General features: G+C 41.1%; 1 protein-coding gene across 5 annotated transcripts in view; it reads left to right on the top strand.

Moving 5' to 3' along the window:
- Nucleotides 1–15,911, top strand: part of HOOK3 (hook microtubule tethering protein 3) — a 105,245-nt gene that overhangs the window by 60,219 nt on the left and 29,115 nt on the right. For 4 of the 5 annotated variants that reach the window (XM_032990662.2, XM_032990680.2, XM_032990653.2 and 1 more), the window contains exons 11-15: nucleotides 970–1,171; nucleotides 4,283–4,393; nucleotides 7,259–7,346; nucleotides 7,883–7,952; nucleotides 13,319–13,459. In XM_032990662.2, coding sequence (XP_032846553.2) covers nucleotides 970–1,171; nucleotides 4,283–4,393; nucleotides 7,259–7,346; nucleotides 7,883–7,952; nucleotides 13,319–13,459 — 612 coding nt within the window. The remainder of the gene's footprint in view (nucleotides 1–969; nucleotides 1,172–4,282; nucleotides 4,394–7,258; nucleotides 7,347–7,882; nucleotides 7,953–13,318; nucleotides 13,460–15,911) is intronic. The other variant, XM_032990670.2, reaches the window with a different exon arrangement.

Raw genomic sequence — 15,911 nt, 5'->3', positions numbered from 1 at the left:
ACTAGTTATCCACTACCCATTGATAGCACTCTTTCCATTAAGTCTAGCAAGACTCATTTTAATACTGCCTTTTTTAATTCACCAGTAGCTTTCTAGCAAAGCTGTCCGTCTTTGCCTGCTCTGTCATTAATAGAAGGAATGAGCCCATCAAGCTGCACAATTCCATAAACTATCTGTGTGTACAGCACGTGTTCAGAGAGTAATTTCTTGCCCCAGAGAGAGGCTCGGCATTTCATTGGGGATTGAAGAGATTTGGCTTGCCCCAGTGACTTATAAATTGACCATCAATTCAATGGGGAATTCTTCAGATTTCATAGGAAATTGACTCTGTAAATCCGTTGGTTCTAAAATGAAACTGGGTACAGTAGTAATAGCAGCAGTATGGGTGACTGTGGGTAAGGGCTTTTGTTACCCTGGCAGTGCACCAAGTGGATTGAAAAAGCTGCAATGTTATGAACAGAGACTGTTTTTTCATATTCTTTTAGAAGGAATTATGCTTCAGAGCTGTTATGGTAGTTCTGTGTCATCAAGTATATGCTGCTCAGGAGATAGGTCTGCACGGTTTTACTCCTGGTTGTCATTAAAACAGACTGCAGGGCAGAAAATTTTATTCCTTACCCTTGTAAAATGCAGGACTGAGGACTGATTTAGAATTGAAGGGAAATGCGTAGGAGTGAAGATCCTTCATTTTTTGAAAATTGGAAGCAGGTAAGAAGGCTGTCTTAGGAAGAGTGATAGTTTCTAAAGGTACCTCCATCAGCAGCAATTTTTGTTGACAGATATTTATGGGAGGGGAGCAGACAATCTGAAAATTAAAACATTAGTAATAGGAGCATATGATTGCTTTTTTTTTCTCCCCAAGATGTCTCAGAATGTTTTTTGCATTTAGGCCAAATACTGAAGAAGCTTCAGGACATTTCATTTTGTTAGTTTTCAGAGTACAAATCTGATGCAAATCTGTCCCTCCAGGCATTCTTCTGATAAAGTAGCCAAGTTAGAAAGCCAGGTAGAGTCATACAAAAAGAAGTTGGAAGACCTGGGTGATTTGCGACGGCAAGTGAAACTCTTAGAAGAGAAGAATACAATGTACATGCAAAATACTGTGAGCCTGGAAGAAGAGCTAAGGAAGGCCAATGCAGCACGCATTCAGCTGGAAACTTACAAGAGACAGGTAAGAACAGACTTCATCAATAACAACAGTTCTCTGTATTGTTCAACAGTTTCTCTTTATAACGTGACTAATGCCTCAAACTAAAAAATTATGAACAAACAGCTACTTGTGTTTAGAAGACTTCCACGTTTTGTAGGTACTACCTCTGTCCTCCTTTCCTTCAATTCCTACCATTATTTCAATTTTACATTAGTTTGCCTATAAACAGTATTTCTTACTTTGAAAAAAATCAAAAGATGTTAAGCTTTTTTTCTCAAATTATTCCTAATTCATATTCAGTAGTGGGGCTTGAATTAGAGCCTCTTCTTTCAGAAGTGTATCCACTTTTCGTGTATAAATTTTCATCAGTGAGGAATGCACCACAGCTGAGGTAAGTTATTCCTGTGATTAAGTAACCCCTTTCTTTTAAGGTTCTAGTTTGTCTGTTATGTCTGAATTTGTCCACTTATGAAGAGAGAAGGATGCATATCATCCATGTTGTTTATATGCACCCAGCAGAGTACAAGATCTGTCATCAGTACACTCTGCGGAGTGAAAGGCACCTGTTTATCCTGCTTATTTAAGTGCCATGTGATCCTGTTTCTGTAAAGGTGGAAAAGAGGCTTAATCTTCTCTCTGCTTCTACACTACATTGACATGACAACATTCTGGGATTCTTGTTACAGGGCCAGACAGACCATGGTTCATTATAGTAGTAGAGCCTGCTCATCAGCTTGAACGGTCATGGCACAGGGGTCCCTCTATGTCAGCTCACAGCAGAATGAATATACAGAACACTAACAACATTGCAAGACCAGGAACAATGTGTGTCCCTCAGACTTGATAGCTTTTTCCCTACAGCTGGCCATCTTAGTTATTAAGACAACTAGTTTCAGCCTCTATGGGCTAATTATAGATACAGTCCAAATGATGCTACCAGGAAAAAAGAATTTGGACAAGAAAAATACTGAAATAACGGACAATGAAAAGGAGAAGTAAATGTAGAAAGCAATGGCCTTTCATACATGAGTAGTATCATGTTTACTGGCAACAAATATGTCACTTCATTGAACAGCTGAGCATGTGATATAGTTGTGTAACCTCAACATCTGCATCTGATTGTTCTTATTTCACCAACAACAAGGATTTTGGAAGGAAAAGTCCCATAATTTGTGTTGCAAAAGTACTCTTCCTTATCTTCATCTCTCCCTGTGTTTTATGGGTAAGATTTCATGTCTGAGGAGGTATTTATTTGTACAAAACTTTTCTGCTGGCTGAGACTAGAATAAATCTTAGGTGTCCCATGACAGATGTGAGTTTTCTTTGCCTAGTAACTGTACCTCAAAATGAACACAGTGTGTTTTTCTTCGGTGTCTGTAAGGCTGGACACCTTCTGAGACCTGCCTGTCAATCATGAGCTGTCACAAAATTAGTTTCTGGAAATCCTAAATTGTGCTACAAAAATTAAGCCAGGTATAAGTATTCTGGTGTTATTTCACTGCTGAGCACTAGTGTGCCCTTGTAGTAGCATGTGTCTTGTCTGGTGTGTGAAGGATTCAACCCCACTCATGATGATGCCATCGAAGAGTTACTTCTTTGATTTAGCTCTGTGCTGTGCAGATGAAAGTGCTTGGTTCAAACTCATATAGTGATCTGCAAGGAAATTGCATCTTTACTCCACACAGCAGTTTCTGTGAGATGAGGTTAGTGGTGTTGTATTGTGCTGGGAGATGCAATAGCATTTATTTATTTAAGAGTTTTTGTTCGCTTTTCTGAAAGCAAGCACAAGCATTTTCCAATAAACTTTTTATTGCGGCATGAAGAATTGAAATGTGAAGATTCCAGGATTATTTTTTGTAATTTTAATTCAGCCCCTTTGTGCATGTACATTCTGATATATTTTTAACAGTATGTCTTGCTTTTCTTTGCTGAAAGATTCCTGCTTTACTCATTCCACACATTTGATAATGCTCAGTAAATGTGATGGCAGTTATTGTTTTTTTTTTAATCCTTCTGCATTACCATGTAGCTGTATATCTTTCTATACACTCCCAAGTCCTGATTCAAGACAATTTATTTCCTGCTGTGTTTTTCTACATATCATTACCATAGCATGAGTGAATACAAACATTAATGCCTTTGTTTCCATTTGCAGTGAAAACATACCTATTTTGCAAGTGGGGGCACAATCACAGGTGAAGGCCTGCTTTTTTTTTTTTTTTAATACCTGCAGTTATTCTGATAGCCCCAGTGATGGATGTCACATCTGAGAAACGAAATATTTTCAGATCTAACATTTTGACAGATTTTTTTTTAATATGATAATCTCAGAAATGGCAGGTTTATGCTTTTTTTGCAGCCTTTAATTTAAGAACAGCAACAGCAAAGTCCTACTCTAAGACTGAAGATCATGTAGATTTTTAGGCCTGGTAGTTATTTTACTGTAGTTATACACACTGAAAATAAAAGGTAATTAGAACCACTAGGCAGTCTTAATGTAGGTATGGCTACTGCTTTGCTTCACAGTTTCAGTTAATCACTTTCTCTGTAATCTAAAAGCCATAAAAAAGCCTTCTTGTGAACTACTTCAGAAGAAGCTGTATTTCTTTAGCTGAGTCTTCATTCAACTTTTGTGCTTGCAGGTCAGTCTTTATTCAGCTTGCTTCCATGCTCTCTGCATTATGAGCTTTACTAATGTTCTGGGAATGAGCCTTTACTAGTAAAGGCTGAGAGTTTTGAAAAGGCAAGACTCACTGATTTGCCTCCTGTCCACTGATCGTTTCTGCTCAGTTTTTAGATTTCTGCTCATTTAACTTTAAAAGCTCTTTATGGATCTGTAGTTGAAAGTATACATGAGACTTTGTTAGCAACGTTTCCTTCTGAAGTAAAGAAAACTGTTTGTGAGCCTGTGACTGAATCTTTATATTAGTGTATTAAAAATGATTAGGAAAATCTCAGGTTAAGAAACATTACCTGACTTCATAAACTGGTGGTTAAAGTAGTATATCCTGTAGGCAACTATTTCACTTGTTTACAACATGACAGTGGTACATGGTAATTAGCTACTTTGTCTTGTGTATCTTGTTTTAATATTAATATTTGCAGACAAATTATTGATTCTTGTTCTCACAGGCAGTTGAACTACAAAACAGGTTATCTGAAGAATCCAAGAAAGCTGATAAATTAGATTATGAGTGCAAACGACTGAAAGAAAAAGTAGACAGCCTCCAAAAAGAAAAAGATGTAAGTGCCAAGGTGTTCTTTTTTTGGTAGTAGCGATAGTAATTTTGTGTCCTTTATAACACAGAGATATGGTAATTGTAGTTAGCCATGTACGGCAGGCTTTTTAAATTAGGAAGTCTTTTTTCACTAAAAATTTTCTAATGTTTGTGTAAAACATCTCTTTTAAACCTAAGAACTGTACAGTATGGAATAAAGTGACTGTACAAAAGTATATACAGCCCATTTTTAAGGGGAAAAGCTTTCGTGTTTGGGAGCTGAAGTTATTTCTTGGCCATTTACCATGAGAAGGTTGATAAACACCAAAGGTAATTGTAATGCATTCTGAAAAACTATTTAAAGTAGTGTTTCTGCAGTATCATCCTAGACCTAAACTCCTGTTTCTTTTTTTCTAAAGCATTCTTTGAGGTACCATCGGCATGCTTCTCTTTGTTGAGTCATGACTACTGCAGCAAGAGGCTTAGGACTCATGTAGAGGGGTGTGTTCTTTGTGGAGATCTTGCCTTTTATGACAGCTCCTTGTTGATCTGTCATGTACTGTCAGCATGGAACACACAGGATGGATACCAGTCTATTCCCTTCCTCTGTCATCTGCTGGTAGTGATTCTGTGAATAATTGCTTTGTCCTCTCTTGCCAAGTCTAGTCCTTCAGACTTCTCTTGCACACTGCTGTTTATCACCAGCTTATTTTGGCTTATTTCTTAGGAATGAGGCAGGTGCCTCAAACTAAGGCTGGCACTTTGAGTTAGCAATTTCTTAGGCTTGCTTTAAGTCCATCTATCCATCAGTCAGAATCTCTGTAGTGCTTTCCCTCAATAATCATATTTCCTGTCCAATGCTTTCCAAAATTTCCAGCCCTTGCACTTGAGTAGCAATTGGACTGGAAGTTTTCAGTTATTTTCTGTTCATAGGTCTTTGATTTCTATATTTTCTTAAATTTTCCAACTGTTGTGGACACTTGTCCTTGATATCACTTCCATCTGCCCTCAGTTCAGATTGGAATGCCCATAGTAACTATTCGTACTGTGCTTTGACTTTCTTTCCTGCTCGTTTATTTAAAGTTTGTTTTTCCAGTTTTGTTATGTTTGACAATGGTAAGGTTGTGTCTATGGCTTACCCATTGCTTGGTGGACCATTTCATCTTGCACAAAGGATCTGAATTGCAGGCCATTGTCATAGTTTTCTGTTTTTCCCCCTTGCAAATAGCATTTTTTTGGGCAGAAGTTGTCTTTTGAATGGATATGCACCTGTGAGAAGTAGATTACAGCTGAAGTCTCAACATTTGAATTAGTGATTCACTACCTGTGTTACTCTTTTTGTTCCTTGTTGTAACATACATATCAGTACGGTTGCCCACTACAGATCACAAGCTATGTAGTGGTATTTTGTCAGTTATATTTTGGAAACAGTACTGAAATTGATTTTGTCTGTGTCTTTCTGTTCTGGCAAAGTGTGATAGTGTGTTTGATATATTCAGCTATGTGGCTTGGAATTTTACCTCTGTGGCATGTTGTATGAGAAGTACTAAGATAATTTTATGAATTTCCTTTGTCTACAGTGTACAAAGGAAGCCCTAGAGTGAGCCATTTCGATTCATTAAAGTATTCTGGCATTTGATTAATAAACTTGGTGTTTTCTGACTGATGGTAGCAGACTGCAGAATTCTTGCTTTGAGCAGCTGAGTTTCAGCAGTCCTGTGTGTGGCTGCTCTTCTGTAGTATTTATGGTTAAATCAGTTTTTGCACCTGTGGGGTTTGTGAAATTACTTTCAGTGCTAACAGAATGTACACTTTATTCAGATTGTTCTGACCGTTGCACCAGAATTCACTTTGCAGGATTCAGAAATACAGCAGAAGCCTCTGTCACACCTCACTAGAATGTTCTTTGCCAAAGTGATTCCAAGTCCTGGATCCATTTGGGCTGAAAGATAAAGTATATCTGAATCAGACTGTTAATAGAATGAAATGTAAGGAGCTGTCAGCCAACAGGACTCCATACCTACACAGAGCTGAGGTCTGTCCTGGACCTTTTAGTAAATCTGGACACATTTGATTTTGGAGCAAACTACAACTTGAATCTTTACATGGTTGCCATTTTCTCCTTTCATTTTTGAATGTTGGCAACCTTCTGGACAAAAACTTGATGCTGTCTGTAGATTCTAATTTTTTGCCAAAAGGGGACTTGTGCCAAATTAGCAGAATATTTGCCCAATGCTACTGAAGAGCCCATCTGTCTAGATCCCAAGGTGGTCCATTTCTGTTCTTCAGCAACTAGTTTTCTTTGATAGCTAAGATGCTGGTGAATGTCAAGGCCAGTGGACACACAGGAGGAAGGGGATATGGAAATGCTGCTCACACTTTCACTGTTGAAAGATAAGCAGAATTAAGTTCATACCATTTATTATGTTGACTGTGTGCTCACCTGCTTTTTATTTCACTTCTGGTTTCATTTATTTCATTTCCTTGGTTTCTTGGTGAGGGAAAAGTCTACAGTCTCTTAATTCAGTTCCCTTTCCCCTGGAATCAGCTCTGATGAAGGGCAAAGGAAGATGGCTGAGTGGCCCCAGTGGATGCTGTTTACTACCTGGTACCAGAACTTCGTGTCACTAGTAATCTTGATTTTGTAAGCTTATACACTGATATTTATATCCCTGTAAGTGTAGTACAGAGCAGCAACCCTTCTCAAAAAGCCCACTGTTCATGTGGAATATATAATATTAATGTTTATTTTATTCTGAAATAGACTGAAATACCCTAATTTGAAAATCATCTCTAAAGTTGCATTTAGAGTGGACTCTTAAAGATGTGGACTGTTAAAGATGGACGTGTTGTGCCAAGACTGATACTCATTCTCTTTCCAATTATTCAGAGATTAAGAACAGAAAGGGATTCTTTGAAAGAAACTATTGAAGAGCTTAGATGTGTACAAGCTCAGGAGGGTCAACTCACTACTACAGGTAAAGGACAAATAAGGAGATTAAATGTATATTTTCTAAAGTTTACAGGACTTCTCTGGAGAGTATTGAATGTGCTCTTCTTTAGCACAGAATAAATTCAAGCTCCTTTAAGATCAGCAGTGGAAAGCTGCTTCAGCTATTCATAACTTCGTAAGCATTTGAAAACTTCAGATGTTATTTCAGTCTCCTCCCCAGTGTGACATTTTTGTAATATATTTCTGATTTTCTTTAGAGAGATTTTTTCATGTGTGTGTGAAGTTTCATGTGTTACAGTTTATTTCTGTGTGCAATGTTGCATAGCTCTGTAGTTCTTAGATAAGCTATTGAGCAGAAAATACACCACAAAATTACTTCATCAGAATGGATGATTATTTGCCAGATGAAATTGTGCTTCTCTGTCTTGCTGTAGCCTGACTTTGTGTCATTTTCTACTGTCTAGCATTACTCTGAAATTGTAATCTTCTAGAACAATGTTTACTTCTGGTCTTTTAAAGTTATTGGTCTGCTTGCTAAATTTTTTACTTTTCCTAACCCAGGATTGATGCCTCTGGGAAGACAAGAGCCTTCAGACAGTTTAGCAGCAGAAATTGTTACTCCAGAAATAAAGTAAGATAATGTGTGCTTTGTTTTACCAACTAACCTTTATGTTGTACCCATAGATGATTAGTTTGTTTTCAGTGTTAGGAAGTTACTACAATAAATGTTTGGGTTTTTTCTCTCCTTTTGGATTTCTGCACAACAGGAGCTGTTATGCTTAAGACAAAATTCAGTTGACCTCTCTTGAATTTGTATTGTGCTCAAAAAAAAAAAAAAAAAAAGGAAAACAGAAACCCCTTTATCATCATATTATGTCTCTTTGTCTACTGCACAGAGTTCATGTAACTGCAGCTTATATGTGCATTAACAGACAATAATATCTGTAACAACAACGTGGTGGTGTACAAGGGAGAAATGTCTAAAACTGTGAAAGGAACAATAAACCATAAATTCTGTTTTGTGTCATGGCAAATGTTCAGAGTCTATTAAAAGGGGCAGAAAAGGCAGAACTGAAAAGCATTGTATCGTAAGATGTTGCAGTCTCTTTTTAGCCTTCCCAGTATGCTAAAGTCTTTAAAGCAGTCACATCTCAGAAATCTGTTAGCTCTTTATGAAGTCTTTTGTTTTATGTCTACTAATACTGATACAGTATTTTTTCACTTGGAAATCTCAATATGGGTCAGATATGGTTCAGTAGTAAAATAATATCTTTCTAGAAAAATAATAATAGAAAAGGTTTGTTTTTCTTCCAGCTGTGCTGCTGCACCTTACTACAAGACCAATTCTTTTTAGTTTTGTTCAGAAACAACAGAAGAGAAGAATAATGTTTTCAGGCAGTGTTAGTGAAGTATGGAGTTACTGCATAAATCTTCCACATGATTGCATGAGATAGGACAGCACCCTAAACGTGGATAAATATCCAAGCATAGCCTGTGGTTGCAGTGACTCTTCGTCTTTGGCTACTGAAGTTGAATTTTGGATTTTATGCAAGCATACATTTATGGAGACTGTAGCTGATAAACTTGGCCTCCATGCCTACTTGATAGAGGTGAACAGTAGCAGTGGCTGCTGTGGGACTACAACTTCCTGATCTGAAGGTCTGGACTGCTGTTTCTGCTGATGAAGGGGGAAGGCTGCTCAGAGTAGCCCACCCATAGGAGCAGCTACTACTATTCTCTTGTTCTCTGCATGGTGACAGACCATGGGTCTGTGATCAAACCCCTTTTTCCATTTCACAGAGAAGACCTGCAGAGAGTTTCATAAGGCAGATTCAGTCTGTGGCCTGTCAGTTGCACCTGAGGAAATCAGCAAGTTAAATGACATGAGGAGTTACCAGGGCTCATTGAAAGAGCTTTAAACTAGATTTGAAGGGGAAAAGGGATAAACCCACACTCACTAGAGATAAGCCTGGGGGTGTTATGCCACTGTTTTGAGGGACAGTGTGCTAGCAAGGTCCTTCAGTCTGCTCCATGATGAGTACATTTAAAATGTCCCTGTACAGCACCTTACCCATCTCAGTGGAAGTAGGGGGTGGAGATGCATGTTGCAGCAAAGATTTAGGGGTTGTTGATGTTTTAGAAACTGCTGAAGCACCTGAGAACAGTCACATAGGAATTAAGGCTTCTCCTCCCAAAAAGATGAATCAGTAGCACAACTGAAGTGCATCTACACCAATGCACACAGCATGGGCAACAAACAGGAAGAGTTGAAAGCCATTGTGCAACTGGAAAGCTATGATACAGTTGCAGTCATGCAAACATGGTGGGATGACTTGCACAGCTGGAGTGCTGCAATGGATGGCTATAAACACTTCAGAAGGGATAGGCAAGGAGGGAGAGGCAGTGGGGTGGCTCTGTATGTTAGGGAATATTTCGACTGTCTAGAGCTTGACAATGGTGACGGAGGGGTTGAGTGTTTATGGGTAAGAATCAGGGTAAAAGTCAACCAGGCAGATATGGTGGAAGTCTGTTATAGACCAGGATGAAGAGGCAGGTGAAATATTCTATAAGCAACTGGGAGAAGTCTCGCAATCACTAGCCCTGTTCTTGTGGGGGCTTCAACTTAACCAGATGTCTGCTGAAAATACAATATATCAGAGAGGAATCAGTCCAGGAGGTTCCTCAAGAGTGTGGAAGGTAACTTCCTGACACAGTTGGCGAGGGAGCCAACTAGGGATGGTGCCCCGCTGGACCTATTGTTTGCAAACAGAGAAGGACTTGTGGGTGATGTGATTGTTGGAGGCCATCTTGGGCAGAGTGATTATGAAATGATAGCATTTTTGATTCTTGGACCAGTGAGGAGGGGGGTTTACCAAAACTGCTGCCTTAGACATTCGGAGGGCAGGCTTTGGTTCAGGGGCCTGATTGTCAGAGTTGCTTAGGAGGCAGTCCTGAAGGGCAAAGGAGTCCAGGAAGGCTGGACATTCTTCAAAAAGAAGATCTTACAGGCACAGGAGCAGGCTGTCCCCACATGCCAAAAGATGAGCCGGTGGGAAAGACAACCACCCTGGCTGAACAGAGAGCTTTGTCTGGAACTCAAGAAAAAAATGTTTTTGAGCTTTGGAAGAAGGGGCAGGCAACTTACGAGGACTACAAAGATACCATGAGGTTATGCAGGGAGAAAATTGGGAAGGCCAAAGCCCTAATATAACTTAATCTGACTACTGCTGTAAAAGATGATAAAAAATGCTTCTATAAATACTTTCACAACAAAAGGAGGGTTAAAAAGAATCTCCATCCTTTATTGGATGTGCGAGGAAACATAGTGACAAAGGATGAGTAAAAGGCTGAAGTACTTAATGCCATCTTTGCCACGGTCCTTAATAGTAAGACCAGTTGTTCTTGGTGTACCCAGCCCCCTGAGCTGGAAGACAGGGATGGGAAGCAGAATGAAGTCCCTATAATCCAAGGGGAAATTGTTAGTGACATGCTACACCACTTAGGCACACACAAGTCTATGAGGCTGGATGGGATTCTATCAAGGGTACTGAGGGAGCTGGTAGAAGTGCTCATCAAGCCACTTTCCATCATTTATCAGCAGTCTTGGCTAACTAGAGAGGTCCCAGATGACTGGAGGTTAGCAAATGTGATGCCTATCTACAAGAAGGGCTGGAAGGAGGATTCAGGGAACTGCAGGCCTGTCAGCCTGACCTCAGTGCTGGGGAAGGTTATGGAGCAGCTCATCTTGAGTGCCGTCACATGACATGCATGGGACAATCAGGTGATCAGGCCCAGTCAGCATGGGTTTATCTATGACAAGATGACCTGCTTAGTAGATGAGGGAAAGGCTGTGAGTGTTATTTACCTGGACTTTAGTAAAGCCTTTGACACCATTTCCCACAGCATTCTTCTGGAGAAACTGGCTGCTCATGGCTTGGATGGGTGTACTGTTTGCTGGGTTAAATATGGTCTTGATGTCCAGGCCCAAAGAGTTGTGGTGAATGGAGTTAAATCCAGTTGCCAGCTAGTCACAAGTGCTGTTCCCCAGGCTCAGTGCTGGGGCCAGTTCTGTTTAATATCTTTACCAATGATCTGGACGAGGCAATCTCATCCTCAGTAAGTGTGCAGATGACAAGTTGGGTGGGAGTGTTGGTCTGCTTGAGGGTAGGAAGGCAGTACAGAGGGATCTGAACAGGCTGGACTGATGGGCCAAAGCCAGCTGCATGAGACTCAGCAAGGCTAATTGCCAAGTCCTGCACTTGGGTCACACCAACCCCATGTAACACTACAGGCTTGGGGAAGAGTGGCTGAAAAGCTGCATGATGGAAAGGGACCTGGGTGTGTTGGTCGACAGCTGGCTGAAGATGAGCTGGCAGTGGGCCCAGCCGGCCAAGAAGGCCAATAGCAACCTGGCTTGTATCAGAAATAGTGTGGCCAGCAAGACTAGGGAAGTCCCTTTGTACTCAGTACTGGTGAGGCCTCACTTTGAACACTGTATTCAGTTTTGGGCCCCTCAGTACAAGAAAGACATTGTGGTACTGGAGCTTATCCAAAGAAGAGCAACAAAGTTGGTGAAGGGTCTAGAGAACAAGTCTTATGAGGAGTGGCTGAGGGAACTGGAGCTGTTTAGTCTGGAGAAAAGAATGCTGAAGGGGACCATGTCATTCTCTACAACTACCTGAAAGGAGGTTGTAGCAAGGTGGATGTTGGTCTCTTTTCCCAAGTAACAAGTGATAGGATGAGGGGAAATGGCCTCAGGTTGCACCAGGGGAGGCTTAGATTGGATATTAGGAAAAATTTCTTCAGAAAAAGGATTATCAAGCATTGGAACAAGCTGTCCAGAGTCACTATCCCTAGAAATATTTAAAAGGCATGTAGACATGTGTTTTGCCAATTGATGGGGCTAACACAAAGGACACAGACACCAAGCTAAAGAAATAGGCTTATTTTACTTTATTTTAAAGCAGCAGAAAGAACAAACAAGATAATGCACCTACTCATCACTACATAAAGCTAGTTACAGTGATTAAGAAAGATGCATCACCAATTGCCCTCATGCTTTACCATCATCCAGACCCGTGCATCAGCTGGGGAGCCCCGTCACAGCGAAGGGTCAGAGAGCCTTTCCCGGCAGCTGGGAAGTCCTATGCAGGGCGTCCGCTCGTAGGTGAGGTCTCCGTCTGTGCTGTGAGAGGGTCTGGCTTTTATACAGTTTAACAAATAAATCTGTACAACATGCATGGGAGATAGCTGGTAGATTGATATGCCTCTCTCAGGCGTGTCCGGATCTGGCCAGGATCCGGGCATGTCTGAGGAGTTTCTGTTTTTCTTTACATTTGGGATTTATAGTTACTTCCTGTTGTTTACTTATAGTTCCCAGGGATTGTTCCCAGCTGCATTTTCACGCTGATAAGATGCTGGTTGCTTCATGCTGCTGATAAGATGCTGGTTGCTGGTCGGGGAATTCACTCAGAAGTCACCTTTGGTTTGAGGCCTATTGTTTGGGCCTTTTTTGTTTCAACATGGTGCACAGGGACATGGTTTAGGGGTGGACTTGGCAGTGTTAGCTTAATGGTTGGACTTGTCGATCCTAACGGTGTTTTCCAACTTAAACAATTCTGTGATTCTATGAAAACAGACCAATGAGGTAGAAGTGACTTGCCCAGGTTCATGCAGTAGTTCAGTGACAGTTTGATTACAACCTCCCTTAACACTTGGCACCAAGCTTTGTATTCTCCACATTCTACCTATAAATCTGCCCAGGTGTACTCTGAGATCTAACAGGGGCACTAAAGCAACTTCCTTGTGTTGTGCTTTCTACAATTACAACTCCTTTAATCAGATTTGTATTTGAGGGTTTGGAGACATGATTGTTGTCTCAGCTGCCTTCCTTAAATAGGTAAATATGATCTTTATGTTACATTTACACCTTCTGTGGTAAACTGTTTGTAGAAATTTGCATACTTTTTCATACAAAATTGTATTTCATGTGTTTAGGGAGAAACTCATTCGCCTTCAGCATGAGAACAAGATGTTAAAGCTCAATCAGGAAGGTTCCGACAATGAAAAGATTGCCTTGCTGCAGAGCCTTCTTGATGATGCAAACTTACGGAAGAATGAATTGGAAACAGAAAACAGGTAAGAATCTTTGTCCTCTGTTTCAATTGATTTTCTAACAATGCCATATGTTTTTGACTGTACTGTGTCCAATACTGGCCTCCCCAGTAAAAAAAGACATAGACTTACTGGAGTTGGTCCAGTGGAAGGCCACAAGGATGTGATTACAGGACTGCAGCACCTTTCATATAAGGAGCATGTGAAGGACAGAGACTACATAGCCTGGAAAAGAGAAGGCTCAGAGTGGATCTTATCAATGTTTATAAGTATCAGATGGGAGGGTCTAAAGGAAATGGAGCTAGACTTTTCTCAGTGATGCCCAGTAACAAGGGAAAAGACAGTGGGCAGAAATTGAAAGACATTAAATTTCATCTAAACGTAAGAACGTACTTACTTTACGAGGAGTGTTGCTGAACACTGGATTACATTGCCCAGAGAAGTTGTCTCCATCCTTGGAGATATTTAACACTCAACGGAACATGTTTCTGGGCAACCTTCTCTATCTGACCCTGCCTAGATTAAGCCAATCAACATACAGGCGTCCATGAGACCAGACAGTCTGCATATGAGCATGCTAAGGTAGCTGGCTGTTACTGTTGAGGCTGCTCTTTATCTAAGCTTTGAATCTGCTCTCTATCTAATCTTCCCCTTTTACTGGGGCAGGATCCTGAAGCCTGGGAAAAGGTAAATACTGCACTCACCTTCAAGAAGGGCAAGAAAGAAAGTCTGGAGAACTACTGAGACTGGTCAGCCACAGCTCATTTTCTGGGAATTTCATAAAGCAAGTCCATCTGGAATCTGTTTCCAGCCACATAAGGGACAAGAAAGTAATTAGGAAAGGCCAACACAAATTTATTCTGGGTAAATAATTCCTAACTAATCCAATTATCTTGACAGTGAGATGACTGCCTATGTGAAGAAGGGTGAAACAGTGGATGGTACTTACCTTAGCTTTAGCAAAGCCTTTGGCACAGTCTCCCATAGTATCCTTATGTTCAGAATGGGTAGATATAGGTTGAATAAGTGGACAGTAAATTGAGTGGAAAATTGGTTGGACAGATGGGCCTAAGGCACTATCATCGATAGAAAATCCAACTGGCAACTAGTTCCTCAGGCATTAGTACCAGGACCAATGCTGTTTATCACCTTTATCAGCAACTTGACTGATGGTAGGGACTATACTCTCAGCACGTTTGAGAATGGTACCACATTGGGAGAAGTGATTGATATGCTGAAAGGGTGATCTGTTATTCAGAGGAGATCATCAGTCCAGAGAAATGAGCTGATAGGAGCCCTGTCCCTGGATAGGACTAGCAGGCTGCGGAGCAGCTGTGCTGCAAAAGCCCTGGGGTCCCAGTGCGCGACAAAGGAGGATGTGTCAACTGGGCACCTTGCAGCTGACTGTGACCTGGGCTGTCCTCACCAGGGTGCAGAAAGTCAGTCTGGGAAAATGATCCTTCACCTCTCATCAGTACTTATCTGGATATAGCATATATTTTTAGATTCTCCAGTACAAGAAAGACATGGTTCTACAGGAGTGCAGCAGAGTACTTATAAGGTGAGAGATGCTGGAGCATGTGATACATGGGATAAGACTGAGAACTGGGTTTGTTCAGAGCAAAGAAATTATGACATTGAGATAATAGTGTGATCTACATGTGTCTGATGGGAAAGTGTTGGAGAATGGCTCAGAGACAAGGGTCCTGAGCCCACCGAGCAATTGTATGATCAGAGCCTGATCTAGCTGCTGATGCTGAGCCTCACTAGGGTTTGCCTGCAGCTGCTCGCAGCTGCTGATACAGGAGGAATGTCAAGGATGCTTCAGCCCTGTGTACCGTGGTGTGTCGAAAACAGGTTAAGGGGAATTAGGAATAGTGGTCTGAGAAACCCAGTGTTATGATAACGGTGGTCTGAGAAACACTGTGTTACGGTACTGTTGTGTATTGAAAACAAGTCAACAGGAATCAGAAATAGTAGCATGAGAAACTTAGTGTTGTGAGAGGCTTGTGCTGTAAGCTAACTGCAGGTGGGTGGACCGTGCGAATACGACCTTTGGAGCTTAAGCCAATCAGCTAGTGACTAGTAGGCATAATAATTATCATTGTCTGTATAAATATATGTACCCTGGACCAATAAACACACACGTTGATTGAAAAAAAAAACCAAAACAAAACAAAAAAAAAAAAAAAAAAAAAAAAAACAAACAAAACAAAACCCCACCAGCAACGACCGAGGAATTTGAGAATGGACCCGGAGAAACACCAAATGCAGCAGCGCCCGGGGTCCACGAGCTGAGACGGAGAGGCAGCAGCCCTGGCAGCCCCGGGGGAGTACGCGGAGAGAAGCCGGCTGGACCGGCCCCGAGAAACGGAGGCGGAGCGGCCCCGAGAGTGGAGGTGACCAGCCCCGCAGAGCAGAGGCAGACCGGCCCCGCAGAACAGAGGTGACCGGCCCCGGAGAGCAGAGGCGGAGC

The sequence above is a fragment of the Tyto alba genome, unplaced genomic scaffold (assembly GCF_018691265.1).
Source record: "Tyto alba isolate M040663 unplaced genomic scaffold, T.alba_DEE_v4.0 Super-Scaffold_13, whole genome shotgun sequence".
Taxonomy (NCBI): Eukaryota; Metazoa; Chordata; class Aves; order Strigiformes; family Tytonidae; genus Tyto; species Tyto alba.
This window is presented reverse-complemented; position numbering and strand designations above follow the sequence as displayed.